The following is a 27,926-nucleotide window of genomic DNA, read 5'->3' as shown; positions in this document are numbered from 1 at the left end:
TTCTTGCCCTTTGATAGTGATGAAAACTGCCCAAAATGTTTTACCGAATGGTAAGAAATTACTACTCCATTTTTTTACTTATTGACGGTTAAAGGAGCCATTGGGAGAGCTATTAGAGCATACGAGACTGTATTATTTACCTTTCCATTAATATAGAAGTACTCCCTCCGTCCCACATAATTTACGACACTTTGATCCGTCATGGGTTTTAAGAAATCTAATGGAAAGTGAGTTGAAAAAGTTAGTGAGATGTGGGTCTTATTTTTAAAGTATTAATTTTATAATAAAATGTGAGTATGAATGAGTTAGTGGAATATGAGGTCCACTGCCGAAAATGATAAAAGTGAAGTGTGTCAAATTATGTGGGACGGCCCAAAATGGAATACTAGGTCAAATTATGTGGGACAGAGGGAGTAAAATCTTATAACTACCATATTTGCATTCTTTTTATGTCATCATTCTCCAAGGAGAAGGTATTTGAGAAAATATAAAATTTTGTGTTTTGGAATGCTTCTTGTACTATTTTTTTTATTTAGAAATAATTTATCTTTCTATTTTTTTCCAAAACTTTTTTTCTTTTGAAGTTTGTTACTTTTTAAAAAGATAATTTTTCTTTTTTAATAGATGAATAGATATACATTTTCTATATATATTCCCTTCATGGAGATGCTCTTATAATGCCTTTTAAGTTCCAACAAGATCCAAAGAGAAATAAAAATAGAAAAGAAAAGATAAAAATATTGTTAGTTTATAAATTTTATTTTCTCATACAATCATACTAATATATAAACTTAAAATGTAGAAGTGAATAAGAGTAGGAAAAGAGTAATGCATGGTTGGTAATTGTGAAATGTAAAGACTAAAGTGTAGATGTGGTCAGCATTAAAAAAATGGGGCCATTATTAAAGCATATTATCATACCCTCATTTTCTGGCACTCAAATGGGGAGCACTACTAATGGAATCATTTTTATCATAAAATTATGCACACATTTATTTAGCATTGCATGTTCATTTTCTTTCGATTTCCCCCCAGAAAATATTTTATGATTATGGAGTAGTATTTTGTTTATTGCTTAAAATAATGCTCTACTTTACGACTCATATATTTATGATTCATAAGATAACTCATATTTAATATAAGATCGAAAATATATTAGATTGTTTTTGTACTTGTGTATCATAAAATATACTCCATTAAAGATATAAAGGGAAAAGAAGAATCTCAAATAAAAAAGTATATATTAATATGAAGTCAAAATGGATGGGTAGGATACCACAATGATGTATAAGCACGTATATCATTATTTATTAATTAAGTGACAACAAATAATTCTACACTTTTGGAGGTATTCAACGTGACAACAACACGTGTAATTCCAAATAATAATTAAATAAAAGAACAAATTCTTGATCTCAAAAAGTTAAAAATACCTAATTTATTTATATATTGTGTTTTCTCATCAACCAATTATTTCCACCAATTATAATGTCAAGAATCGAACATGGATACGTACTTCAATTAATTCACCAATTAGCGATGGCGTATCTATGATTTCTGAATTAATTATGTATCGATCACACGATTATGCTATATAGTATTTGGAGATTAATTAAAAAATGAATTAATGCATGTGGTGTAATCGATATTATCATTGTTCCAATAGTAAGTGGATTATAATGATTCCATCTCTTCATGCCTCCCCACAATAAAAAGGATCAATTTGATTATCAATTATGACTAAAAATATCTAAAGTAAAAAGGCCAATTTTACGAGAGACGTTTGATTTTATTTTATTTTTATTTTTGTTTTATTTGAAAAGATTAAAGAAGAGAATCCGATTCTTAAAATGATTACTTTCACGTTTTCTTCTTCTTTTGTAGTGATAATTTGAACTTTAAAAAGTCACGTTGCTAACACTATTTAACGGTGAGGTGTGGGCTGCCATCACTCTTGCTTTAACCTTTTGTTTTATTGCTCACTTTTCTTTTTGTGTTAGTTTTGGACTAATTTTTTTGCTAACACCACATTACTACATTAGTGTTTTTCTCAAACATATTATTGCGTATAATTAGTATAAGGCTTTATTTTGTACTACACGTTATTGAAATTGGAGCATTTAATTCCAAATTCATTGTTTGATATTATAAAAAAATTTAAATTTGTAATTGTATTAAATTACTATTTCAAATCCTCCAATTCCACAATTTGAATTTCATAACCATAGCAGTGAAATTCCAAATATTTATTAAATTACACACACACTGCACACATTCTTACACGCACTGCACATATTCACACACAGTGCACACATTTTTACACACTCGCACACACACAATCACTCATTCACACACACTGCACTTGCACACACATACAGTGCACACATTCTTACACACACACACTATACGTACATTCTTACACACACAGTACACATTTGCACACACACTTACACATACATTCACGTACTGCACACATTCACACACACTGCACACATTCACACACACACATGCACACTCATACACACAATGCATGTGTAGTGTTTGTATAGTGAGTGGTGCAATGTGTGTATATAGTGAGTTATGTATGTGTGTGTGGTGTTTTTTTAGTGACTGTGTGTAGTGTGTGCACGCGTGTTCGCTTAGTGTGTTTTTAGTGAGTGTGCGTATATTTAATGATTGTGCCACGTGTGTAATGTGTGGGCGCGCACAATTTTTCAAATTCAATTCCATATCAATTATTGCATTTTGCCAAACAAAGGATTTGAAATCAAAATCTAATTCCTTCTAATCCAATTCCATGCACCAAACGGAGCCCAATTTTTTACTACAATTCATCGTCAATGGTTTATCGGCCCAGACATCTACTGGGCCCAAAAAATTAAACAGGCTTTAAAGAAATGGATTGGGCCTATATCTCAGCCCACATCAATTAATTCCGTTATCTAAAAATGTGGACTTAAATCTCCATTGAATTACAGTTGAAAACAGAGCGACAGTTGAAGGCGACAATGGCGTTATCATCATCTTCGCCAATTCTCCCATTCTCTAATTTCGTAGCGAATCGTAATCCGAGTAAAATAAATAGAAGCAGTAATGCGTTATCAATGGTGGTTCGCTCGAGCTACTCCGACGACTCCGCACTCCTCCTTAAAGCTGCCAAATACACTGTGATTTCTCTCTACTAATTTTATAAGATTCTAGAAATAATGTGTTTAATTTTTCCCTAATTTTGGATTGCTGTATTCTAATTCATCATTTCTATTCATTATCATGAGCGATGAAGTGGAATTTACAATTTTATAATTGGATTGATGAAATTTGGTTTTTGTGTGTGTTGAAAAGGTTGATTCGTTTGTGGAGAATGGGATGGTGATAGGCCTGGGTTCCGGTCGAGCTTCGGGCTTCGCTATCCAGTATTTGGGGAGGCAGATTCGGTCCGGAGCCATTAAACATATTACTGGAGTTCCTACGTAAGCAGGATTACTTGATTTTAGGGTTTAATTTGTTGCAGTTTTGAATGTTGTTGCTGAATTTGGCCTCTTGGTTGATGTGATCTCAATTTTCTGATTGGATATGTGTGTGATCGCCTGCACATTTTGGGGATTAATGATGTTATGGAGGCCTTGATAGGAGGACTTTATTCTTGGTCATCATTTATGATGAAAATATACTACTACTATAAGAACTAAAGAAGAATAAAAAAAATAGTTCACTTTTTTTTGTTATGAAGAAGTTGGATTCCTTTTTCTTAGAAGCTATACTACAATGCCGCGAAAAAAAGGATCAAGTAGGGCATTTTCAGCTTCTGGTGTTAGTTATATAAATTTATCTAGTAGTTATAGTTTCCTCCTTATTTTCCAATAGGAATGATTGGCAAAGTATGATGCAGATCTGTTGATAGTGCAAGTGAAGCAGCAAAAGCAGGTGTCCCTTTGGACCAGTACAGGGACAGCTTCAAAGTAAGCAAGTTTTTCTTTTCTTTTGTTTTATGGGAGCAAATGCATGATTGTAGAAATGGATATATGCATAGTTAGTTTATATGGTGGAGTATCTGCTTGAGTGGTCCAATAGTTAAATCATACTACTATATTCTTACATGTAGATTGATTTGGCGTTCGATGATGCTGATGTTATGGAAGAAGAGTCTCTTGCTGCAGTCATCGGACGCCAGAAGATGCAGGGTGGTGAGTCGATAATTGAGGAGAAGGTCAGTCAAAAACACTCATTCTTACTTAATGCCTTCTATGGAAGCAAGAGAAAGAACTAATACGAACTATCATCGCTTTAGCCATTGTTTCGATATGCCTTGCTTGGTCTTGATGATATCCAGTGTTATGTAATAGATCTCTTGTCGCATCTCTCATTTTGATATGGCTATGATGTGCCATCTTGGTCATATCATATTTAAGCATGGCTTCCTTTTCTCATTGGCATTTCTTGTTCAGATACATTGGTTAAATCTGCTTTACAGACCATACTGAAAACGGCTGGGAAACTGGTCCTCATCGTTACAGCAAAGCAATATCAAGGTGCTGTTGATGGATCCATTCCAGTCCTAATTGAATCTGTAAGGTTTAAGTGCAAGTGACATTGATAAATATTTTTGTCAAACCTTACAAGTGATATGTACTATTACAATATAGGTCAACTGGCTGGAAACTGCTGAAGAAATAGATGACCTATTTCTCGGTGATGCTGAGGTACTCCTCAATGCATTACTCCAATTATGAATACTTCCACTCACCATTGTAACCTAAGAATATACTGTTAAGGTCTGGAGAAGATCATCTGTGGGGTATGCAGGTCCACTGGGAGGGGACTTTCCGATTGTCACTAAAGAAGGGCATAACGTTCTAGACGTAATCTTTACATCTCCAATTCAAAACCTTGGTACCTTTCCGCATCCTTCTATTCACCTCTTCATCTTGTCTGATCAATTATATCTATGAAAAATATTTTTCAATGGAATTGCATCAATTTCATGCAGCTGAAGTGGCTGATAGTCTTGATCAACTAGCTGGTGTCGTCGAGCATGGTGTCATCTCCCGAATCCCGTCAGTTCCTCCCTCTTTCTTCTTCTCTGTGATATTGTTGCTCAATTCTGATATATATTTTCTCTATTACTATATTGTAATTTGCTTATTCATGTCATAATTTGCCACATCCATTTTCTTTTCAATATTTAATAGCATTGATCCAGCTGAAAATGGCAGATGCACGGCAGTCATCGCCGCCGAAGATGGGCTGCGAATTGTTGATAACATTCGCAAGATTGAAGAAAGTAGAGTTTAATCATATTTTCAAGGAGTGTTGCTGAAAAGAAATGACTCTATAAGGTATACATGCATTATCTAATTTTAGTGCCACTATGTTTATGTATACCGATTTATTTAATTATTATGAGTAAATATGTTTTGTGTTAGTGTTGACGAGTTGATCACAGAAAATAGATACATATATGCTGAAATTCTACCATTAGTCAAATTGTTCAATTTTTTTCAACAGAGAAAATTTAAGAATTTTAAAAACAAATAAAATATGTAAAGAAGTCTCAAAGTGTTCTCTTCCAATCCCTTGCATAAGCAGCCAATCTTTTTTAGCAAAAATTATGTGGCCAATAATTTCACTTTAATGACTAGACGCTAAAAAAACAATCGAAATTCACACGAATATCAACCTATAATGGTACCGAATAATGTCATTTTATTTAAATAAAATAATTGCTACACTCCAACGTCCAATGGATGTCACAAATGAGAACTTTCAACGATTCCACTCGCTAATAGCAATAATTTAAGATATGTGTTACAAACTCAAACTCAACCTCAAAGATGTAACAACATTTAGCTGTATTCACATTACATACAACTATAAACTAATGTGACACCAAAATGTAAGTAAATATTACTCCATTAAGTTGTAAAATGTCATCCAAAAGACTCACATTTCCTCTAGACTTTCATTCAAAATTTAATACTCCAATATTATCAACATAAATGGGCCTCGAAACTTGAAAAAATAAATGCTGGCCCGATTTTGAGGCCCACTAAAATTCAGATCAAATTCAGAATTCAGCGACTTTAGCTGAAAACGTAGAGTAAAAAATCGCTAAACAACAGTCCGCTTCTCTTTCTTCTCATTTCTCAACTGTGTAAAATCAATCGCATTTGATTTCCTTCTCAAGATCTGATCTTCTCCCCCCAGATTCAAGCTTCAGAGAATCAGAAAATGGCGGCGGTTGGAGGACCCGACCCGTTGTTCGGATTGAGGAACAACTTTTACTTGGGGGCGTACCAGGGCGCAATCAACACCAGCGAAATCCCTAATCTCTCGCCCGACGACGCCGTTGAGAGGGACTGCCTCGTCCACCGATCTTACATTGCTCTCGGCAGTTATCAGGTGCGGTTGGATTGTGCATTCTCTTTGGGGATCTGCTTTGAATTCGAGCAGTGTTTGAGCTGGAATTCGCTATTGATCAGATTCTAAGTTTGTTGGCGATTGTATTGTCTCGAGATTAGTGATTGATATTTGTGTTGGTTTCTGCTCTTAATTTATGATGTGCAGCTGGTGATAAGTGAGATTGATTCCTCTGCGGCAACACCACTTCAGGCGGTGAAATTATTGGCTCTATATCTCTCCAGCCCTGACAACAAGGTAAATTTTTTGTTTCCTTCTGTTGCAATTGATGTGTCATTGGCTTGATCTTGTAACGTGGAATTCTGCTTGTACAGTTACTGACATTTTTTCGAGTTTGTTTTGTCAGTAAATTATGTAATTGAGAAATATTGTTTCTGGCTGTTGATCTGCATTTCTCTCAATTTGAATGAAGATATTACTTAGGGTTTTTTGTACCTGAAGGAATTTTGTGGGTGGGGGTTTCCCTCGAGACTTGAGTGGTTAATCTGATAGATGGTTAGCAATTTTGTGCCGAAAAGTGGTTTGACGATCAGACGATCATTGTTGGAGGACTAGTAATTCATTTGCCGACTGCCTATCCCAGATGTTTGTCCCAGCTAATTTCTGTTCATACATGTGTAGGAAAATGTAATTTCAAGTCTCCATGAGTGGTTGGCAGATCCTGCAGTTGGAGGCAACCCCATCTTACGACTTATTGCCGGGACTATATTCATGCACGAACAAGATTATAACGAAGCTTTGAAGCATACACACGCGGGAGGAACTATGGAGTTGTAAGTCCCCTTAGTTCGTGCTGAGTACTAAAGATATTTTCATTCAATAATCCCATGAATTGATTCAGTGAGACTTTTGGTAGCCAGATTCATGTGTCGCTTGCAAATTTTTTGATCAGTTATATCTTACTAAGTTGGCTATGAGAGAGTGTAGTCAACGCACACACATTTACTTAATGCTTAACTATATTATACTTCTGCAGGCATGCTTTAAATGTCCAAATATTTCTTAAGATGCACCGTTCAGATTATGCTGAGAAACAATTGCGAGTCATGCAAGGAGTAGATGAAGACCACCCACTTACCCAACTTGCTAATGCATGGCTTAACTTGGCTGTGGTAAGTAAGGGCCGTTTTATGAGATATATGCAGTAAATTCCAAATTGTGTCTGCCTGTCAGGAGACTTAACATATATTGCTGTTTGAATCAGGGTGGTTCAAAGATCCAGGAGGCATATCTTATTTTCCAAGATTTCTCAGAGAGGTATGCAATGACTAGCTTGGTTCTGAATGGGAAGGCTGTTTGTTGCATGCACAAGGGGGAATTTGACGAGGCAGAGACCCTCCTGCTTGAGGCCCTAAACAGAGTAAGTTTGATTTGCTAGACATTTATTTTCTTAATGTCCCCAATGCTTTTCTCTAGCATGGGAGTAATTCTGAATATTCGAACAACTTTAGTTGCTATTTTCTCTACACCTATTTCACGCGAAGCATGCACAGCCGCCTTCCCATTAGATTTTCCTTCCTTTATGTATGTACTTTGTGCCTTTTTGCTCCATATTTACTTTTCCTCTCTTATTTTTGTGTGCCAAATCCTCCAATGATCTGTAGCACACTAAGTTAGTCAGAGACATGCTGTAATTTCTTGCCTATTGAACATACTAACATGTAATTTTCTGGTCTGCACAGGATGCCAAGGATCCAGAGACCCTTGCCAATCTGGTTGTTTGTAGTCTTCACCTTGGTAAACCAGCATCGCGCTACCTCAGGTATGATTTACACCATAATCTGCTTATTCTAGACCTTTCATAAGGGCCTCTGGATCCTTAGCATCCATCCTGTGCTGGCTAGAAATTTGCATAACGGTTCTTTAAATGAATGCGAGCTGCTTTAGTTCATCAGGGTTTATCGTGCTACCCATCAGTGTTGCTTGTTTTGGATTTCTGTGCAACTATTCTCTCTGCATTTTTTTCTATCTCTATTTTGCCTATAATTTCCTGTAAAGACCCGTGACATTATTTTGTGTCTTCCTTGTGTCAATGTAGCCAATTGAAACTGTCACACCCAAACCACACTCTCGTCGTACGTGCATCTGCAGCAGAGCAAAGTTTCGACAGAGCAGCCCAAACAGTCGCGTGAGCAGTGGAGCAGCTTCAACGCGATTGCATTAGTCTGTCGGTCAAAAGTACATTTTTGGTGTAACACCTTGCGAAAAAATTTGTGTGTGGATGTCGTCATTTGTTGAATGGCTCTCTTTTTATTTTGAAAAGGTCCAACATAACTATTACTCCAGATGTTTGTTCGTTTGGCTGAGTACACTATATTGGATATCACGACTGCCACATTTGAGCCTCGAGTTACCTACGTTTACAATTATATTGCTAGAGAAACACTATTGTTATAAACTTCTGGGATATATTTCTTGTTTCTTGAGTTGAACTTTTCTTCTTCTTCTTCTTCAAGAAGCTTTCCCAAGATTTTATCCTCGTTGCAAGTAAATTATCCATTCTATTCAAATGAGCAAATTAATACTCTTGATCAATTATCAACCAAAAATCGAAAGTAGATCATTCATTCTTCTACAAATTGCTAAATTGAGAAAATTAAGTAATACAATTATTACTGAACAATCTAGTGTATTGGGGATGTAGCTCAGATGGTAGAGCGCTCGCTTAGCATGCGAGAGGTACGGGGATCGATACCCCGCATCTCCATTTCTTTTTTCTTTTCATTTTATCTTCTTTTATTTTTTCCTTTTTTTTTTATTCATTTATTTATAATTTTGTGACATTTTCTTAAAATGTTTAACCAGGGGCAAGAACCTGTTGAAAGAAAACCAAAGGATTTTTCATTCAAGAATTGCTACAATAATTATAAGCTATGCTATAATACAAGAATAATCTATACCTCTCATAAACTATCATTCAACTAAATATGTCTCCAAATCATAATCATTATATATTGTCATCCCTACCATTCTATCAAATGTATCTGAATAGAGATGTAAAAGAATACATCAGACCCCTGCCCTCAACTCTCTCTCTTTCTCACTCCAGCTCTACGAAAACTTCCCGAAACCAAGCTCGGACGTGGGGGTTCCGTTCATGTTAGTCCTCTTCTACGAATCCGAATACCTTGAGCTTCTATTTACGCAGACATCATCAGAGGAGTGCCGTACCCATTCTGGTGTTCCTTCTGCCATCTCCACGCGACCTGCAAGCTCTCTTCGAGGTTGGTGTGTCTCGCTGTCCAGTTCAGCTCGTTCTTGATCTTGGACGGGTCGCTGTACACTTCTGCATAGTCACCGGGCCTGCGGGGAAGGAATTCGACTTTTATGGGCACCCCCGTTGCCTTCTTGCAGGCTGCCACGAACTCATTCACTGAACTGCCTGAGATGGGGTGAAACAAACCGTTTCAGTTACAAGCTTACGTTTTAACCTGTAAGCATGAACACTAAAAGGTGGCTTTACCTTTTCCTGTACCAACGTTGTAGATGCCTACATGCCCGGGCTTGGCCTTCTCGAGGGCTTTGACATGAGCGTCCACTAGATCGGTGACATCAATGTAGTCACGGATGCAGGTGCCGTCTGAAGTCTTGTAATCTGTTCCACGAACCTGTGTTTGGAAGATATTCAATATTTTTTTAAGAAAGATGTATAAAAGAGAAAGCTCGTGTACAAGAACAGTTCTCGAAGTTTTCAAGGCATATTTGGTTGGTGTCGAGTCGAGTAGCAACACTGACCTTGAGACCTGGTATTATTCCACGAGCAGCATCGAAACAAGCACCAGATATCCGCCCATGTTCACGTAGTTCAGGCCGGGGAGCTTCACCGAGCCTTCCCTCAGGATCCGAACCAATCACATTGAAGTATCTGATAGATTAACAAAGTAAGAGAATTGAGGTACAAAATGCAAGCATAAACGAATTACAGCTACTCGATGAACTAAACTGGGATAGACAAGTAGTTTGCTCGATTATTGTTGCAATCTGATGTTAGAAAGTATTTACAGTAAAAAACTCTACCTTAAAATCATGACAGCCATATCAGAGTTCTTATGAAAATCAAGAATGATATCCTCTGCCATTTTCTTGGCTTTTCCGTATGGATTTATGGGAACCTGCAAAATGTAAAAAAAAAAACGGGCTTCTTAGTCGACAGATCTCACCTAACAAAGCAAAAGCACTAGACTAGAAGTGTAAACTTCATTAACCCTCCTAAGTCCTAACCTGTGGGGTTTCTTCTGTAATTGGCATCTGCTCAGGTTCCCCGTACGTTGCACACGTGCTAGAATAAATTAATGTCTTCACTTCATGAGCCGCCATGGCTTCTAATACAACAAGAGTGTTTGATGTAATATTGTGATAATACCTGTTTTGCAAAAATAGTTAGATCAGGAATTTATATAAGGAAGAAATGCACATATTGCTATTGCTAGGTTCCATTGTTCTTAATCCAACGAGCACTAATATAAGATACAGCAAAAGAATTGGCTTCATCCGAAGGAGAATTTAACAAAAAGTCAAGTTTGCCACTCAAATGAAGTTTGAGATTTCAAAAGTTCAAAACACAGACACGAACTGTTGGAACGGTGGATTTCAAGACGATGACATGTTTTTAGTTTATTCTGGCAAGTCTGGAGTCAGGACCAGCAGTTACCCTATCAATTTTCTTATAAACAAAATTATCAACACTCACTAACCAATTACAGATTATCTAAAATCGTTTCTAAGCTCTACTCAACAGTGAGGATATAATCTAATGGATGTTGCGAAGCAATATCAAAAGATACTCACTTGAGTGGATCCATAGTACTCTCTCCAACATATGCCACGGCAGCAAAATGCATCACTGCATCAAATGCATTCTCAGAGAAAATTTTCCGGACCTGTAAGTTAACCAAGGAATAAACGAAGGTAAACACTCTTGTGAACTCAATCACCTAGAAAAGAATCATAAAACAAATAGTACAGTGACGATACCGATTTAGCATCTCCTAGATCGGCATAAATAAACTGAAGCCTCCCCGGCTCAGGAAATAATTGTTGGAGGACACGAATGGCACCAAGGTTCCCCCGCGAGAGATTGTCCTGTCAATCAAAAATGCACCTCAGATCGGTCACAGGAACCAATCATGGCGATTGGGAATTGCAAAGAACTATGAATATCAGAAAGATACCACTATAGTCACACGATAAAAATCCTTAAGAAGCCGCAATGCAGCATGTGAACCAATGTATCCAGCACCTCCGGTTACCAATACATGAGTCACACCAGGTTCATGACTAGAGAACTGTATCAATTCACAAAAATTTTGCACATTTAATCCTCAGAGACTCGTAAACATGCAAATAAAGCAATGGCAGGCTGGAAATCGAATCAATTACTTGGCTTGGGGTGTTGAAAGTTGGAGAATGCTTGAGCATAAGAATGCACAATGCTGTAAGAGTGGAAACCATCAAGATTTTACCACAAAAATTGTTTTTCTTCTTTGGATCCGCATAATCCATGCCTGCAAAAACGAAGAAATAAGAACACAATCGATGCAGAAACTACTAGAGAGACGGGGAAAGACAAGCAAAGACGCTTCAGGGATAGAGAACTCCACCTCCTAGAGACATAGATCTATTGGACCTCGGCTGAGCTCTGATCCTATTGAAACTCAGCATTGAAAAATCTCTTCTTTTATTCGTAAAAAAAATGTTTTCTATAATCAAATATTCACATCAATCACCAACCAATACACCCGTATCCTCGGATGTCCTGCATAAAAATTCAAACTGTTACCACCATAATTTTATATGGAAACTCACTGTTAAATCACATATCTTGTTTGGATACAAGAAGTAGGAACTGAAACTAAGCTGGGCCCTATTGAAAAGGATGGAGATGGTCACAAATAGGGACAATTCAACCAACAAATCGAAACGAAAACCGCATAAGCCTATCTGAATTAGCAATTTCCAGCAGCTAATAGCTAATGAGAGTGATACAACATAAGAATTGCAAAACATCTTAGGAATATCAGAAACATAAAAAACATGCATTTCGGATTCAAAGACCAAAACTGGACTCAAAGCTCTCAAGATCCCCTTATGCCAATCAAAATTCCCAACTTGAGCTGACAAAAAACTGGAAAAAGATTAAAACTTCGCAGCCAATAAACCAAGTAAAGCATTCTTGAATTACCAAATCCCAGAAAAAAGTGAGAAAAAAACACTTCTGATTTAGACCAAGTAATAAATAAATAGGCATAAAACCTTTAAAAATATGAATCCCCAAACTTATATTAGACGAAAGTGAAGACCCAATTTAGCATTCCAAGCGCTGTAAAAACAGCAATGATCAGAGAGAAGACTTTGACTTATTCATCCCACAAATCTCTCGGCACATGTATGCATGTATCTGAGTGATCACAAGATCTGAATAATCAATAGAATCGATTAACAGAAAAAGACACAGACGACGAAGACTCATGTGCATTCAATCGAAAAACCCTCAAGAAATCGTAACCAAGATCAAATTTTGGCACACACCCTCCACGCGAAACACGGATTGCGAAGAAACCCAGAATTTAATTTTCTTATAAAATGAAAGAAGAAAAAGAAAATGGAGAGAGAAAGAGAGCATACAAGAAAGCAGAGAGAGCAGGTGGCGGTGTTCCTGCTTGGGTCTGAGCGTGTACGTTTTTGAAAATCTTATAAAGCCATCGACATAATAAAATAAATAAAATAAAATACAATTTGTTTAATAAAATATTTATATTTTCTAATTTATATACACTATGTCATTGACTTTCCCTATCTTTAAATTTTTTAAATTGTTTGCTTTATGTGCATAATTCGCAAAGGTGGCTAATGAAAATAGCCTAATATTAGTAGCTGCATTTAATTATACGCCAAAATTTGACTAATCAAATCAATAAGAGTGATTTGCATCAATTGCTGATAGAAAATAGGTGACGCGGGGAAGACTAGAGAAAAATCAAAAAAGCCCCACTTTGATTTTGATGTGAGAGGAAAAAGTCCAAATTAATTGACCTAATTAATTTCTTTTTATTGAATTCAACTTTAATCTTATGCATCCCCTAGTTTATTTTGTATACGCCAAAATTGAGACATAAATCTATTTAATAATTCGATGAGTTTAACTTATTACTACTCCTATTTGATTGATGTATTTTTCAATAAAATATTTAAAATTGGATACAAATAAGATTGGAAATTAAATGTGTACCTTTTCCACTCCTTTCGCAGTCGTTATCCCACGAGTCATATCTTGCATTTATTATTTACACCAAAATTTTCCTAGCATTTAAATGTCTTTATTAACTTCGAGTAATTTTATTTTTTGATAATATATTCTCATGTTTGAGATGAATTTTATATGTATGGAAACGAATTAAAAAAAACTGTAATTTTTTCCAATAAAATCTAGATGAGCTTTTTAAGGCGGTGGATTGTAATCCCCCAAAAGATGTTATACTTGTGAGACGGTACAAGATTTAGAAGGTTTTGTTTTGCATGTGATGTTGTGAGAGAAACTATAATTTTTATATTAATGTGAGAGAAAACTTTTTTTAAAAATTAAAAATGTGACATATTTGATGAAATAAACTAAAAATGAAAGTTGACATCTTTTATGGGACATGGGCAATAGTTAATTTAGATTATAGCTCAAATCAGATAGATTTTGTTTGAAGTAAGAAAATGTGGTCCAATTTGTGACTAAAAAATCAGATATTTCCTTAATCCAAAAATGAATAAGGAAATAATTAATACAAAAAGAAATGGAGTATAAAAATAATTACTTTATTTCTATTTGCTCGTTTTGCTGCCACTCCCCAATTTACCATTTGAAGTTAAAAAGTAGATGACTTCGTGTATTGTTTCCCTTAGTTGCATATGCTCTGTTTTTCCTCCTTTTGATAATAACTGATTCTAAATCACTTATAGTATTTCTTGATCTGTTTATATTGTTGTTCAATTAATTGCGATAATTATTTGCAGTTTTTGCAATAAACTTTCTATTTCGGGGCTCTCAAACTCTAGCATTTATCAATTTGATTCGGAATTTTGTACCATGTGTTTATCAAATTAGTCGTGCCAAATCAAATATAATTAAAAGTTTAAAACATAAAAACTCAATTCCAAAACATATTCCGTATAGTATTCCATTTATCTCACGAGAATATTTCACTTATTTGTCATCGAATTCTTTTATCTTTTAATTCAAATGAAGTAGACTTTCTTTATCCTCTAAAAATAAACTTTCTTTTTAATTCATCTTCATCTTCTAAAATATACTCCCTCCGTCCCAGATAATTTGGAACTTTCACCCGACACGAATTTTAAAAAATCTAATGGAAAGTGAGTTGAAAAAGTTAGTAGGATGTGGGTCCTACTTTTAAAGTATTAGTTTTATAATAAAATGTGAGTATGAATGAATTAGTGGAATATGAGGTTCACTACCAAAAATGGTAAAAATGAAGTGGGACAAATTATGTGGGATGACCCGAAATGGAATACTGGGTCGAATTATCTGAGACGGAGGGAGTAAATTTTTTATTTAATGAAATTTCTTTCTCTCTAATAATGTGAGATTCATTTTCTACTAACGTATTTTTCTTTCTATCTCTTTTCTTTGTTTTCTTGACCTTTTTTTCTTTTTCTTACAGTATTTATTTAACATACTCAACATTTCTTTTATAAATTTTGCATCGAAAAGTTTCGTCTCAACTATAAGAAAACGGAGGGAAAAATAGTTTGTACTAGCACGATTATTTAGCGTCTCGATCTCAACGTCTAAGTTTCAATTTTGTGGACCCAAGATATACTAGTACTAATAAATTTAGGAAGACGCAATGAACAAATAAGGATAGAACAAGTGTTGGAATGTAACACTTTCAATAAATATGAGCATTAAAATTGGTTGTATATAAATAAAAGGACAACGTTTCTTTCGCAGTGTTGTACAGTACAACACAGCCGTGAACTGTCATGCATGTGTTGAGAGAGCCCTCTCTTCCCTACCCACAAACCGCCACGTGTGGAGAAATTCTTCCCTACTTTTTCTCAACTTTTCCAGACCACGATGCCAAACGCACCCCACACATTCAACTGCACTATCCAATTTATTGCTTTTAAATAGGGAAAAGTTAATGTTAAAAGAAATAAATAAATCTAGACTAATACTTTTAAATACAAGATGCAAATGTTTAATGAGTTAGTGTTAAGCATTATCACGTACTATTTAGACTAATAATTATAAATGCAAGATGCAAAAGGTTAATGTGTTAATGTTAAACCCTAGTCTCTTCTCATAAGGACACGATAACTTCCGATCCGATCGGGTTCATATGTGTAAATAGCATTTCCAACCATTTAAACTATACTCAAACTTATTTTAGTATAAATGTCTCATTAAATATGATTTTATTCTAATTATTAAACTAAACTTAAACTTAGAAGAATATTTTATATTTTATTAGATATTTATTTACTCACAAATTTTGAAAAAAAATTGGTTTTGTGTTACTGTAAACCTAAAATAGGTATTTTTTACTTAAAAATCATAAATGAGATTGATTTCGGAGTACAATTGTCTAATGGAGTACTATTATTAACTATTTATACTCCTTTTAACATTTTTATTAAAATATTTTCAGATAAAAATTTAATTTCTTACATTTCATAAACAGATTTCACTCTATTTCACGTCTTCATCACCAATTCAACGAGTCTGTGCCGCCTTCTTTGCCTTTACTGTTACGACCACCATGTTATTGTCAGGTCATATCTCTTTGCAACACGCCTAAATCGTTTCGAATCGCTATCATGTGTTTGTCTACTGTTATCATGTTGTCATCGTGTCTTGTCAACGTGAATATGATTTGTATCGCTAACGATTTGTGTGTGTGTGTGTGCCGTGTCCGGATTTAAATACAGCAAGTTAGGTCCTTTTCTTCGATTACGATTGTGTATACTCCGTATTATTTAGTCATATTATGGTTGATTATTTATCTTAATCCGACAAATTATGTATGATAGGTTGTTATCGAGTCTATTTAATAATGATTTAATTTATTAATTAAGATCAAATTCAAACACGACCTACTAAGGAAATCTCAATCCAAACATGACATTACCCCATCCTATTATTGTTAAAATCGTTTTCCTGTTTTTTGGTGTAATTTTGAGAAGTTTGTTTATTATGTTGTGTTTAGGGTGAGCATGGTAATGTGATATTGTGACTGAGAGATTATAATAACCATGATTGTAAATTTCATTGAAAGCGATACCGAGCTTTTCTTATTTTCAAAATTTTCATGCAATAATAATAATAATGTAAAACCATCCAATTTTTAATGATATACAGATTTTAAATTTTAATGTCCCACAACTTATTTGAAAACGAAATATATGGACTAATATTTAGAAAGGTTGACCGCTGCATTTGCTATGAATTAAAGGCACAATCATTAGGCCTTGATACTGTAGGGCCGTTTTGCTACATGAAAATAAAAATTAAAAAATTGAATGATCAATTATACTACATATATGTATTACTATTATATATTCTTTTACGGAGTAGTGCTCTAATATTTTAGATTCATCAATTACAAGTCTCCCTATATAACAAGGTAAAACTAATTAATTTTATCGAATAAATGAGGCTACGCCTTAAATCTTAATGAAGCCATGATAATCTTTTTTATACGTCATCCAATAATTTATTATTAATATTATACTTCTTTTTATTCATGTCACTACGTGGGTTAAATTGTCCCCAATTAATTCATTTGTGTTGTAGTATAACTCACGTAATAGATGCTCTGCAGTCTGCACCTAATTATAATATGCCAAATATTAGGTGTAACATTTTGAAGGCAATTAAGAAAATAATAGCAAAATCTTGTTTAAAATAAATATATTAGCAAATCAATTATCAATGCAACCAGTCAAATAGATAGGACGAAATGTGTCAATAGTTATTTGTCTCACTGTGGCCTGTGATGCACTAACAACTGCTCTCTTTACTAACTAGTATTACTATATTCGAAATTTCAAATATATTGACCCACATCTTACTAATAATATATGCCTTCTTTTATTAATATTCAACCGTTGAAAAACAAAATTAAAAAATTGCTAAAGCTATGAGGGTTTTAATGTAGGGGTATCAAGAAAATCATACTTTCAAAGAAAATTACTATGTTCAAAAGATGTTATGATTGTTATTATTATGTATTTAATTTTGATTTGATTCTTGTATTAGAAGATATTGATCCAAATAAGTTAAAAGATGAATGGTTTGTAAGAGAAAAGAAGAAAATTTGATAAAAGGAATAAGCCTGCACATGCAAGTTCAATTATGGGTGCAAGTAACCTACACGATTATTTATATCATTAATTTAATAAATCAGCAGTTGTTAATTATCCCTAATAGTATAAAGAGATGGTCCTAAGTCATACCTAATACATTTATTTATTACAATATCAAAAATTTAAAATTATTGCCAGGCTGCAGAGAAAATGCAGAGAATGTGGGCAATCATTTGTTACAGCTTTTGACACATCATACAATTTTTTTTAAATCAGTAAATAAGTTGTTACATGTAAGATTAATAAACAAAATAAAAAGTAGTTTTCAAAATTTAGCATACTAAAGCAGCATTATCTTGAAACCTAGTTCCTAATTCTACTTGCTTCACATCTACTAATGTTTGTTTCCTTAAAAAATCTTTGCAAGAATCCAGTAGATGTTCAAGAGCAGGGTTTTCGGACCGGTGAAGAAGAATGCTTCCATCGCGGACGAGCTCGTGGAGGGCGCGGTCAGGGAACCGGTGGGCGTTCTCGATCAAGAGTTTCGACCAGGACTTTCTGGAGAAACCCTGTGATTCGATGGAGGCGAAGTTCACAACGTAAGACAGAGCAGCCGCGTAGTCGCCCTGCTCCAGCCTCGTGCAGAACATTTCTGTGACGAGCAGACGAGGGGGAGGCCGTCCGGTTTCCACCAGGCGCTTCCACGTCATCTCCAGAATCGATTCCTGGAAAAGATCAAACAGTTTCACATCAAATAAGCAATGAAATGAAATACACATTGGCTGATGTAGTGAATACCTTCCCGGCATGGCGTGCTTCCAATATTAGTCGAAGGTGGCGTTTTGCGTTGAAGTGGTGGCCGTATCTCAGCATCTGCGCGTAGACAAACTCAAGATCTTCCCACCTTTTCGCTGTGGCGCATGCATCTAGCATCGTGTTGAACGTGTAAATATCGGGAATCACCCTAACCTTGTAATCTTCTTCGCGGCGAATAAAGTTGCTGTTGTCCAATAGTGTTAGAAACAACTTTTTAGCATCTTCAAACTTTCCATGATCAAGAAAGGCTTTGAGCATTATGTTGCAAGTGACTAAATTTGGTGAACAAAACTTCTGCATATGATCGAAGATATATGCTGCGTTTTCAACGTTGCCCGACTCCACACAAGCTTGCATTAAACCAGTGTAAGTAACCACAAGTGGTTTATTTGCAACTCTGCAGATCTTGTCAATCTGCAGAAATGAAACGAAAACGAGGAAACAAAAGAGATAAATTCTGACAAGTCCCACAGAATAATAGCGTAAAATGATCGCTCGTGCTAAACTCACCAAGTTGCAAATCAAAGTTTATAACGTCTATGGAATATACGTACTTGTTTTAGTGCTTCACGACACCTTCCTGCACTACAAAGGCAGCGAGCAAGGTCATAATATAGACCAGCGGTACCAACTATCCCTCTTCTCTCCATTTCATCAACAGCCATTATGGCCTCGTCGACTTTTCCTTCCTTCCATAGAGCATTTACGAGAACTACATACAGCTGGGAAAAGGTTTACAAGCTGATACATATGATGCAGCAGTACACGGTAAGGGTATTTTAGTCAGTTACCTTTATAAATTAAAGCATTCGGTATATACGATTTCTGCACCTTCTTGAAGAAATCATAGACTAAGTTATACTTGCCGCAGGCCAACATGACCTGCTCCAACAGCGGCATTTTAGTAGCTCAGAGATTAATGTTTGTATTTTCCTAGAACTTTCATTTTACTTGTGAAAGAGAGAAAAAAAGTAGCCATTTTTAGGCAACGTCTCTGTAGAGCCAAGCCAGAAATAACAATCACCGGCTTACCTCCATAACTAGTCCATACGTTGTGCTTGAAGGTTGTTGGTTCTGTTCGCTTAGTTGCTGCAGAACCCAAAAAGCCCCTTCCCATTTCTGGCGCCGAACACAAGCATTAAGTACCTATATAACAAAAATAGCAATGCTACAAATTAAACAGAAAACAGGTTTGATGCAATATAAACAAATACGGAGAGCATAAAGACGTGTAGTTCCTAGATGCCCCTTACAGCGTTATAGACAATGGCATCCGGTTCGAGTCTTGGATCCCACTTTGCAAGCAATTCGGTTTTGAACTTCTTTCTGGGAGGGGACCTCATGGTATCTATCACGTCAAATAGTTCCTTCATATACCCTGCTTGTCCAAGAGAGACAGCTATACAATGATAAGCTACTATGTCCGGATAGGTAGCCATTTGCCCCTACACGAAGTGATCAGATAGAAATCAGATGACGATGTAGCTATCCGTATATATTAGGTACAGATACAAGCATGCATAATACAATATCTTTACCTGCATCCTATAGAAGAGATTGAGAGCCTCTACTGGCCTCCTCGCCTTTCCAAGAGCATCCAGTGCAGCAGTACAAATATATCTAGAAAATAAGAACTTCATTAGAAGAATCAAAATAACAAAGGATCCACGAAAATGTCAATACGAAACCAAAACAGTGCAACTCCGGAATCTCATTCAACTAAAACTGATTTTCTGCATTACATTTGGTTTCTCTCGAAAACATCACAAGCTAGAATTAAGCATTTCAAACGGAATTCCTCTATACCAAAAGATACCTCGCTATCACATTGATCAAGGTATTCCCTTTAGACTTCAGTGAAGCACTAATGGCTTCTCTTTCTTCACCATCTTATATCCACAAAGGAACAAAATAATTTCTTCAATATAGTTGCATTTCCTATGGATATGATATTAGGCACAATCTAGTTAAATCTACATGAATACAACTTGTTAACCAAGAATCCATCAAACAACGAAAAAGATTGTATCACAATGGCTGTAAATTGAATGTGCAACAACTTGTGATCATGGACAAAGTACCTTGGCCTGTGACATTTGAAGCGGTCGCGAGATTGGAGCCATTCAATGAGTTGGAGCACCCGCTTCCAATTTCCCAACTTACCTAATAACTGAACCAGCCTCAAAATAGAATGATCCGAGAATCTAATTTGTGCACTTCGCATCATTTCAGAGAACTTCCACTCGGGGATGTCAATGTCTGCACCATTCAGACTGTAAAAGTAAACTACTTTATTATGAGCGGAACAAAAGTTGCCGGTCGGGTATACAACACTCAACACAATTTGGCACACTCGATAAAACGCAGACCACTTAGCTGCAAAATGATGTCTTACCCTAAGGTCCAGCACATAGAAACAAAATCAGCATAGAATGTTAAGCACACACTGATCTAAGTCCTCTAAAGGTGACACTAAGTTACTAAACATACAATTCTTACCATGCGCCATCTGCAAACACGGTAATTGCAAGTTCTACTTCCCAAAACTAAGTTGTGCCAAGTCGTTACAATTCACAGTCTATCGACTCAATATATATTCTTAATCCTTAAGGTACCATCTGCTACATAACTATAGATTCCATATAAACCACCCCCTCACTGAGGAAAACCAATAAACAGAACAAAGTTATCATATAAGTGGCACCCTGCAGAATTTCATAGTATCATCCAATTATGCAACAATATTACATTTCTGTCTAGCTCCACACTAAAGCAACAAACCAAAAACAGATCCGGTTCACAACGAGCTTAGTAGAATCACCTAATTAATTACTTAAGCATCTTAGCAAGACTAGCAATAAGAAAAGAAATGACACTAAGCATATATATTTGCACATAACCAGTTGATCAAACTCACTATCCTCACCATTTAGCAAGCTTCTGTATTCTCTCCTCCATGTCCACCCTTGTCACTCTTGGCTTCCCCAAAGCATCATCGCCCAATTCCAACGGCTTAAACGCATCTCGTTCCGCACTCAAGGACTCACTCTCACTGCCATCACTCATCCTCCTATTCCGCATCTTCAAATCCCTATCTCCATTCTGCTTATCATCCCTTTTCGTATCACCTTTACACCACGCCCCTCTCTTCCCCTTTCTCGAATTCTCCTCAGCTGCAGTCAGCTCATCACCGCTCCTATCCCCTTCCCGCACAATTCTCTTCACACTCTTCTTCCCCCTCGGTGTATCGCCGCCAACACTGCTACTACCGTCGCTACCTTTCAGGGTTTGGTATTTCTCATTCTTGAGAAACTCCATCGCCTTCAAATACTCGCTGAACGACGGCGTGAACTCAAATTCCTTACCGAAAACAACTCCATCATTCAAAGCGCTTCTCACCGCAACTATCCTCCGCTTCTCCCTCCTAAAAGAAGCAACAGAAACAGGCCTCCGCAGCGTCGGAAATCCACAAGGGAGCAACGAATTCCGGCCCAATTGAAGAACTTCAACGACGGATTCAGACGCTGATAAACCACCAAGCATCTCGATTTCTTCAATTTGACATGACAATGCAGATTGTGAGCCAATCTTGGAGAAGAAATAAATTTATTGGATGAAAAGATGAGATTTTGATGAAGATTTTCGCAGTTGCAGTAAAATCTGTAACCGTGATCGGGGAGAAGAGTTGCTATTCAGACTTTAACGCTTTTAACTTAATACCCCATCCGTTTCTTCATTGTTGAGTCATTTTTCTATTTCGGGAAGTTTCTTCATAGTTGAATCGTTTCTCTATATGGTAACCTTTTTCTTTTTCTTACTTTACTCTCCCTTACTTTATTCTCTCTACTTTATCAACTTAGTGTTTATTTTCGTTCGTTTGCTTTTCAACCTTTAATATCTAGTTGATGCTCGGTGGCCAGATGTATCCCGTGCGATTCAAGAGTAGGGCTATATATCAATATGTCATCGAAAAATACAATCACACACTTCCGGAGAAACGGTTGGAAGATACCGTTCATGGCAGCTTGGAAAATGGGCGGATTGCGGCGGCGGCCAAAGCTCGGGCAGTTGATATGCTCGCAGAACGCCAGCGCGCGCCTACTTTATACTTTATTCTCTCTACTTTTTTCCCTCTCTTACTTTTTTATCTATTTATTTAACACACCCAATATTCCTTTTTAAAAACTCCGTGCCGAAAAATTTCACCTCAACTATTGCGAAACAAAGGAAGTATAATTTATCAGTAAAGCGCTATGTTTATTTCATGATTAGTGGTGCTCTATAGTTAAAAAAATTATTTAATTAGCAATAAAAGCTTGAACTAGATTGGTGAGGTGCGCCAGGCCCAAGCAGTAATGCAACGCATGGGCGACGCGCGAAGGCCCAAGTAGCAAGCTACTTTGACGGGCCTTCCCCCTCAAAAAATAAATTTAATATCGTGTGGACCGATGGTCCACATATCAGATATTAAACTGATAAGAACAGATACTACACTTGATCTTAGCCAAAAGGCCGAGAAAGGTATGAGTTTTAGAGCTTAGGCTCTTCTCCTTTTATAGTCCTCTCACCCATACTGCTATTCTCTTCTTTTCGATGTGGGAATATAGTAGCTTTGTCAAATTCCAAACGCCTATCTTATTTTTCATTCGAGCTTCATATAAACAACTCTCTTTCTCTCTCGTTCTTGATTATAGTAGCAGCAGAGGCATCCACAACAAGATCTTGCATCAATGAATCATGCGATGAATTGATTCTTTATTACTTAATACTCCTATCTGTTTTTCAGTTCAAAGCACAAATACTTCCAGAATTTTTTTAATTTCCTTCAAAATTATTGTCGCAGTTCATTCAAAAATTGTAGTATTTGAAATTAATTTCATTAATTGAGTTGAATTTTAATCGAGATTGACATGAATGAAACTTGATACTAGTCATTTTACATTATTATCCTCTTCTCATTTTATTTCCTCTACTGGGCTTGGGTTTATGTCTTATGGAATAATCATGTGGTTTTACAGTTCATTGTTGCGAAGCAACACAGCTTTTGCATTTATGCTTAGCTACAGTTTAAACACAGTACGGTTTTAAAAACGTTTCGATTATAACAACATTCTCAGTCAAGCCATAGTCCGACTTGCATCGCTAAAATGACGTCGTTTTGCTGCTGAGACCACGCATAACACTAATAAACACAGGAGAAGTAGCAAAGAAAGACTGACAGAGTGTCCATCGACATGAAAGATGGTATATTGCATTAACTATACACACGACATGACATTGTTCGAGGAAGACTGCTCTGATGTCTACAACAAGTAAGGGAGAACCAAGAACTGTGCAAAAATGCACTCTAGTAAAAAGGAAAACTGAGCAGGCCTGTATAACTCTCTGCCTACCTTTGTATACATGCCAAACAAAGTCGCCATCAAAATAGGCGAAGCTTTTAAGTATAAAACTTAAATAATTTACACCTTTGGAATATACACAACTCCATAATATGCTGATACAAGTTTCTATTGCTTCTCAACGGGTAAACACGACAAGGGGCTGCTTGTATGGCACATGCACGTCAGGGATCAGATTCTACCTTGAGTCTGGATAGACGCAAGTGTTGTGACTACTCTCCTTGCTGGAAGAAGGTATAACCCGAGCCAGACTCGTTTTTTGTTACCTGCATGTAGTGTTATACCTTCAGTAACCTCTAACCAGTTCCATAAGTTGAAAGGCAAGATCAAACGGTGTTACTATTGTTACTCTTTACATAATTTCTTATTGTGATCTAAATTGATATTATCTGAAGAAAACATAAACTACATAATATGTATCTCTGAGCACTCTGTAGTATCTAATTAAGAAGGCTAAGTTACATAGTCCAGAAACATGGTGTTTAAGTATATAAACGGCATTGCAAATCAAGATTGTCAACTTAAAAAACTTCTCAAGGAGAATATATATATTAGAGGTTCAGTAAAAGAAAATCACACCTCATTCATACGTGATGATCCAGCAGGAAGAACTGGGACAAGAGAGCTCCAGAGAAGGGGGTCAGTTAATGGGTCGATACTGCTGTAGTTGGTCAGAAGGGGAGCGGATAGAAGAGGGGCCAACTGATATCTGTGAATAGGTAATCCTCCGGTTATCCCATATGCAACATCATGTCTCTCACTTCCAATATCATGGCATGATTTCTCAACAGTCTTCCCAAGTTCAATTTTATCAATGTTGCTTTTGTTTTCATTCTCGTCATTCTCCTCCTTCCCTTTATTTTTTGTGATTCTCTCCTGAAGGCTCTTGTATGCTGCTGAGTTCAACAAACTACTCATGGCAGATATCTTTTTATGGTTCAATCTTTCTGGAGGGACACCAAGTCGTGGCATTTCATAGGGTTCTGTGGGTTGGGTAGACCGTTCTAGGGCTTTCAGTTCACTAGCGACAGCATCGGAACCCCCAGGATTTGTCTCATCTACTGCTTTTGACTGGAAATCAGTCAGACTAGATTTACTTGTACCCCACCATTTGATGTAATTTGTTAAATCAATCTTCCTCTCAACACTATAAACACCTGCATTTTCACTTCCTGTGGCTGTCTCATCACCTGCACCTTTAACAGCAGCACACTTAGACCGGCACACAAATCATTTGGAAAATTAATAACCAAAGCATCTTAGGGCATAAATTCGGATTTGAACTCAGCAATAAGACCAATTGTATCCTATTCAAAGCCAGTCTCACCATAAAGTGCATTGTTGTAATCAGCTCCAGGAGTGCGGCCAAATTGTGAATCCCATCGACTACTGAGAAAAGAATATACAGAAAAAAATCCCAAAGTAAAGAATGATGGATGGACCCAATACCAGCTAAACTTGTCAAAAACGTGTAAAATGTACCTGGAAAGGGGACGATATTTGGAGACACCCCTGGAGAAACCACTACTCTTCCTGCAAAAGATTTTCCATGTAAGAACCTGAATTCATTTAAGAACGGAAACAGCAAAAATGTGATATTGACCTCCTAAGTGATGCTAGATAATCCTCTCGAGAGAGGTTTTGCATTTCCTCAAGGTCCCTTGTATAATCTGTGACCTGTGCAGCCACATCAGTTTTAAGGAAAATAAAATGCAATTGCCACAAAGTTAGTACTTCCTCTACCCATAAACATTATTACATGTGATAAACGAAACCATCTACTCCATTGCCATACCAAATTATATCCTGAGTCAGAAACTTCTTACCGGAAAATTAATAAGCGTTCCAGGGCCCCAATATTTAAGAGCAGCTAGATCATAAGCTCTTGCTGCAGCTTCCTCATCATCATATGCACCTGTAGCAGTTTCCGATGGAAAATATCAACACAGGTCTAAGTCCTTTTCTGCTTCAATACAAAAAATGACCAGATTGCTTACCCAAGTAAACTGCACAATCAACCGTGCAACAGCATTCGGTTCCCCAGCAATGATGCAAAGAGCAAAAACAGATAGATAAGATTATCAGTTCACAAAACAGACACATCAATTTACACGCATTAATTCACCTTGTTTTCCTTTCTTATTTTGGTTTTGATTCCAGGTACTTTTATCCCATAGATGTGCTTCATATCGACCAGTCCAACGATGCCTAATTTGGTAACAATAAAACCGCAATCAAAAGCTAAATCAACGACAAAATAATGATTAAAAATGCAAAGAATTTAAGTATAAAATGCATTAGCCATCAGCTTCAAACGATGCCTAATCTCACAACACTAAAAAAGCAAAACCGCAATTAAAAGCTGAATCAACGAAAAAACAATGAATTAAAATGCAGATAACTGACGCTTCACTTCATCAGCTTCAAAACCCGCACCTCGCTCTAAACAGCAATCATAAACAACTCTCCTACTCTCCGAATTTCAGAAAATGCATCAAATTAACTCAATCCACCACAACAACATCCAGTACAAGCAACGAAGCTAGCTGCACACCACATGTTCGACGAATTATAAATACCTCGTGACTCCTCGATATATGGAGCTGCGTTTGCCGGCCGTGCAAGGAGGCATTCTGCTGATTCGCTCCTTCGCCGTGCAGCCTCTCTCCTTCTTCGCTTTCTTCAGACCTCTGTAAAGCAGAAGATGATCGGGCGGCGGGCGCGCTTCGGAGCTTTCTCCGCCGCCAGTCTCCTCCGGCTTGGCGGCGTGCTCCGACGAGGAGGAAGCCATGGCGATCACGGCGATCCTTGTTGCGGCGGGAGAGAGAAATTCACTGGTAATCGCTGGAGAGGAGAGGGAGAGATTTAGAGAGTGTGGATTGTGGAAGAGAGGTCTGTGATATTTTTGCACCGAATGAGGAATTCTACAGAGCAAGGAGAAGGGAAGTGAATGACAAAAGTGCCCTTGGGTAATTTCCGGTGACTGCTGCAATGGATATGATTGCGCGAGGACATTTTGGAGATATTGAAATTGTAACGGCTACGAGGAAACATCTTACACCTGTCACGGTGGTCATCTACAAAAATCATCATGTTTTGGAATAGATGGTTGAACGGGCCGAGATAAATGGGCTTTTGTTCGGCCCGATTACAGCCTAACTTCATTTTATTTGCATATATAAATTCACTAATTGAGGATTGCATTAATTTGGTAACTAATTAAAGTGCTACTTCGTTTGTTAACTAAATCAACATTTATAATAAAAATGCCAACAACATGAATATGTCATCACAAATTTGACAAATTTGTGAATATTAGATTTTTAAGTATCAAATTGACCTATTAATAATACTCATACTTAGATATATTAGAAATAATTCGATATAAGAGAATTAGTTAGTGTAAATAATGTTGTTATGAAATCTTTTGATTTCATACTGAATTGACGAGTGTGTTAGTCTGAATTATTCTCTTCGTCCCACGAGAATATGCACTTTCTAATTTTTTTTTAAAAAAATTCTCTCTATTGAGGTGAGATCCATTCTCCATTCACAATACTTCAATTACTTTTTTTTTCTATTTCTTTTATTACTTTATTAGTCTGGATTAAATCTCATGCCCAACCAAGAGTGCATAAACGGAGGAAGTATTTGATTTATTGGCGAATATTATTGTGAATTATTGGAAATTAAAATAAATATTATTGTGAGACAACATGCTTTGTAATGTATGTATATGACAAATATATCAGATATCGAATCTATCAATTATACTTCACACACCTACCACTGAATTACCTACCTTCTTCATATATGTTCAAACTCAATTACTATAAGTTTTAAGCCACGCATAAACAAGTGATGTTTGTTGCTAATCCAATCTATAGTCAATTTTTCGAATGCAATATTTCAAATTTTTGTATGAATGTATAATTTGTTAGTCAAACTTATATTGTCATATAAGTTGTTTGAGAG

The 27,926-nt window shown here is 36.3% G+C and overlaps 5 protein-coding genes and 2 non-coding genes across 11 annotated transcripts; 3 read left to right on the top strand and 4 right to left on the bottom strand.

Moving 5' to 3' along the window:
- The first annotated feature begins 2,982 nt into the window (after positions 1-2,982).
- LOC125207717 (NagB/RpiA/CoA transferase-like superfamily protein) lies at positions 2,983-5,422 on the top strand. Of its 2 annotated transcripts, none has more exons than XM_048107183.2 (9): positions 2,983-3,167; positions 3,343-3,470; positions 3,890-3,959; positions 4,103-4,207; positions 4,472-4,567; positions 4,644-4,700; positions 4,773-4,890; positions 4,988-5,054; positions 5,214-5,422. In XM_048107183.2, exons 1-9 carry the CDS (start codon positions 3,009-3,011, stop codon positions 5,290-5,292), a joined length of 879 nt encoding a protein of 292 aa, XP_047963140.1. In that variant the 5' UTR covers positions 2,983-3,008; the 3' UTR covers positions 5,293-5,422. The 2 variants fall into 2 exon arrangements, with proteins under 2 accessions (XP_047963140.1, XP_047963139.1); XM_048107182.2 differs by having other exon boundaries at positions 5,190-5,422.
- Positions 5,423-6,105: 683 nt separating this feature from the next.
- Positions 6,106-8,875, top strand: LOC125203384 (coatomer subunit epsilon-1-like). The gene is made up of 7 exons (XM_048101717.2): positions 6,106-6,399; positions 6,565-6,654; positions 7,039-7,190; positions 7,394-7,529; positions 7,622-7,777; positions 8,100-8,179; positions 8,456-8,875. Exons 1-7 carry the CDS (start codon positions 6,229-6,231, stop codon positions 8,547-8,549), a joined length of 879 nt encoding a protein of 292 aa, XP_047957674.1. The 5' UTR covers positions 6,106-6,228; the 3' UTR covers positions 8,550-8,875.
- Positions 8,876-9,051: 176 nt separating this feature from the next.
- On the top strand, positions 9,052-9,124 carry TRNAA-AGC (transfer RNA alanine (anticodon AGC)). The gene has a single exon. It is a non-coding gene; the product is annotated as a tRNA-Ala (tRNA).
- Positions 9,125-9,235: 111 nt separating this feature from the next.
- On the bottom strand, positions 9,236-13,166 carry LOC125203372 (UDP-arabinose 4-epimerase 1). The gene is made up of 11 exons (XM_089059854.1): positions 13,042-13,166; positions 12,018-12,172; positions 11,797-11,921; positions 11,589-11,702; positions 11,392-11,499; positions 11,206-11,297; positions 10,639-10,780; positions 10,435-10,529; positions 10,153-10,282; positions 9,881-10,025; positions 9,236-9,799 (listed from the first exon to the last, which is right to left on the bottom strand). Exons 2-11 carry the CDS (start codon positions 12,076-12,078, stop codon positions 9,558-9,560), a joined length of 1,254 nt encoding a protein of 417 aa, XP_088915980.1. The 5' UTR covers positions 12,079-12,172; positions 13,042-13,166; the 3' UTR covers positions 9,236-9,557.
- Positions 13,167-17,873: 4,707 nt separating this feature from the next.
- Positions 17,874-22,235, bottom strand: LOC125207955 (pentatricopeptide repeat-containing protein At1g30610, chloroplastic-like). Its single transcript, XM_048107478.2, has 9 exons — positions 21,476-22,235; positions 20,631-20,822; positions 20,088-20,169; positions 19,803-19,994; positions 19,582-19,695; positions 19,341-19,431; positions 19,104-19,261; positions 18,532-18,963; positions 17,874-18,458 (listed from the first exon to the last, which is right to left on the bottom strand). Exons 1-9 carry the CDS (start codon positions 22,090-22,092, stop codon positions 18,066-18,068), a joined length of 2,271 nt encoding a protein of 756 aa, XP_047963435.2. The 5' UTR covers positions 22,093-22,235; the 3' UTR covers positions 17,874-18,065.
- Positions 22,236-22,878: 643 nt separating this feature from the next.
- On the bottom strand, positions 22,879-23,074 carry LOC125208683 (U2 spliceosomal RNA). Its single transcript, XR_007174166.2, has one exon. It is a non-coding gene; the product is annotated as a U2 spliceosomal RNA (small nuclear RNA).
- Positions 23,075-23,778: 704 nt separating this feature from the next.
- LOC125207237 (Integrase-type DNA-binding superfamily protein) lies at positions 23,779-26,867 on the bottom strand. 4 transcript variants are annotated; one of them, XM_048106499.2, is made up of 9 exons: positions 26,531-26,867; positions 26,077-26,159; positions 25,949-25,957; positions 25,778-25,866; positions 25,555-25,628; positions 25,434-25,484; positions 25,279-25,337; positions 24,531-25,141; positions 23,779-24,217 (listed from the first exon to the last, which is right to left on the bottom strand). In XM_048106499.2, exons 1-9 carry the CDS (start codon positions 26,740-26,742, stop codon positions 24,164-24,166), a joined length of 1,242 nt encoding a protein of 413 aa, XP_047962456.2. In that variant the 5' UTR covers positions 26,743-26,867; the 3' UTR covers positions 23,779-24,163. The 4 variants fall into 4 exon arrangements, with proteins under 4 accessions (XP_047962456.2, XP_047962455.2, XP_047962454.2 ...); XM_048106498.2 differs by having other exon boundaries at positions 25,279-25,340; positions 26,531-26,866; XM_048106497.2 differs by having other exon boundaries at positions 24,531-25,147; positions 26,531-26,866.
- Between the last annotated feature and the right edge of the window lie 1,059 nt (positions 26,868-27,926).

This window comes from Salvia hispanica, chromosome 6 (assembly GCF_029641045.1).
Source record: "Salvia hispanica isolate PSC_SH4W2 chromosome 6, Shi_PSC_v1, whole genome shotgun sequence".
Lineage (NCBI taxonomy): Eukaryota > Viridiplantae > Streptophyta > Magnoliopsida > Lamiales > Lamiaceae > Salvia > Salvia hispanica.
Note: the sequence above shows the minus strand (reverse complement) of the source record. Positions and strands in the feature narration are given on the sequence as shown.

Bases quoted from the DNA above. Each gene is read 5' to 3' on its own strand.
- LOC125207955 (XM_048107478.2), bottom strand. From the start codon at position 22,092: ATGCTTGGTGGTTTATCAGCGTCTGAATCCGTCGTTGAAGTTCTTCAA. The intron at 20,170-20,630 runs GTACTTTGTCCA...CTTATTTTCTAG, and splicing joins TTCAAATGTCACAGGCCAAG to ATATATTTGTACTGCTGCAC. The intron at 19,432-19,581 runs GTAAGCCGGTGA...CTGTTGGAGCAG, and splicing joins CGTATGGACTAGTTATGGAG to GTCATGTTGGCCTGCGGCAA.
- LOC125207237 (XM_048106496.2), bottom strand. From the start codon at position 26,742: ATGGCTTCCTCCTCGTCGGAGCACGCCGCCAAGCCGGAGGAGACTGGC. The intron at 26,160-26,530 runs GTATTTATAATT...TTACCAAATTAG, and splicing joins ATATATCGAGGAGTCACGAG to GCATCGTTGGACTGGTCGAT. The intron at 25,341-25,433 runs GTACATTTTACA...TTCTTTTCTCAG, and splicing joins AAATATCGTCCCCTTTCCAG to TAGTCGATGGGATTCACAAT.
- LOC125203372 (XM_089059854.1), bottom strand. From the start codon at position 12,078: ATGCTGAGTTTCAATAGGATCAGAGCTCAGCCGAGGTCCAATAGATCT. The intron at 10,530-10,638 runs GTTAGGACTTAG...TACATTTTGCAG, and splicing joins TTACAGAAGAAACCCCACAG to GTTCCCATAAATCCATACGG. The intron at 10,026-10,152 runs GTCAGTGTTGCT...TTCCAAACACAG, and splicing joins GAATAATACCAGGTCTCAAG to GTTCGTGGAACAGATTACAA.
- LOC125207717 (XM_048107182.2), top strand. From the start codon at position 3,009: ATGGCGTTATCATCATCTTCGCCAATTCTCCCATTCTCTAATTTCGTA. The intron at 3,471-3,889 runs GTAAGCAGGATT...AGTATGATGCAG, and splicing joins CATATTACTGGAGTTCCTAC to ATCTGTTGATAGTGCAAGTG. The intron at 4,701-4,772 runs GTACTCCTCAAT...TATACTGTTAAG, and splicing joins TATTTCTCGGTGATGCTGAG to GTCTGGAGAAGATCATCTGT.
- LOC125203384 (XM_048101717.2), top strand. From the start codon at position 6,229: ATGGCGGCGGTTGGAGGACCCGACCCGTTGTTCGGATTGAGGAACAAC. The intron at 6,655-7,038 runs GTAAATTTTTTG...ATACATGTGTAG, and splicing joins TCTCCAGCCCTGACAACAAG to GAAAATGTAATTTCAAGTCT. The intron at 7,530-7,621 runs GTAAGTAAGGGC...TGTTTGAATCAG, and splicing joins CATGGCTTAACTTGGCTGTG to GGTGGTTCAAAGATCCAGGA.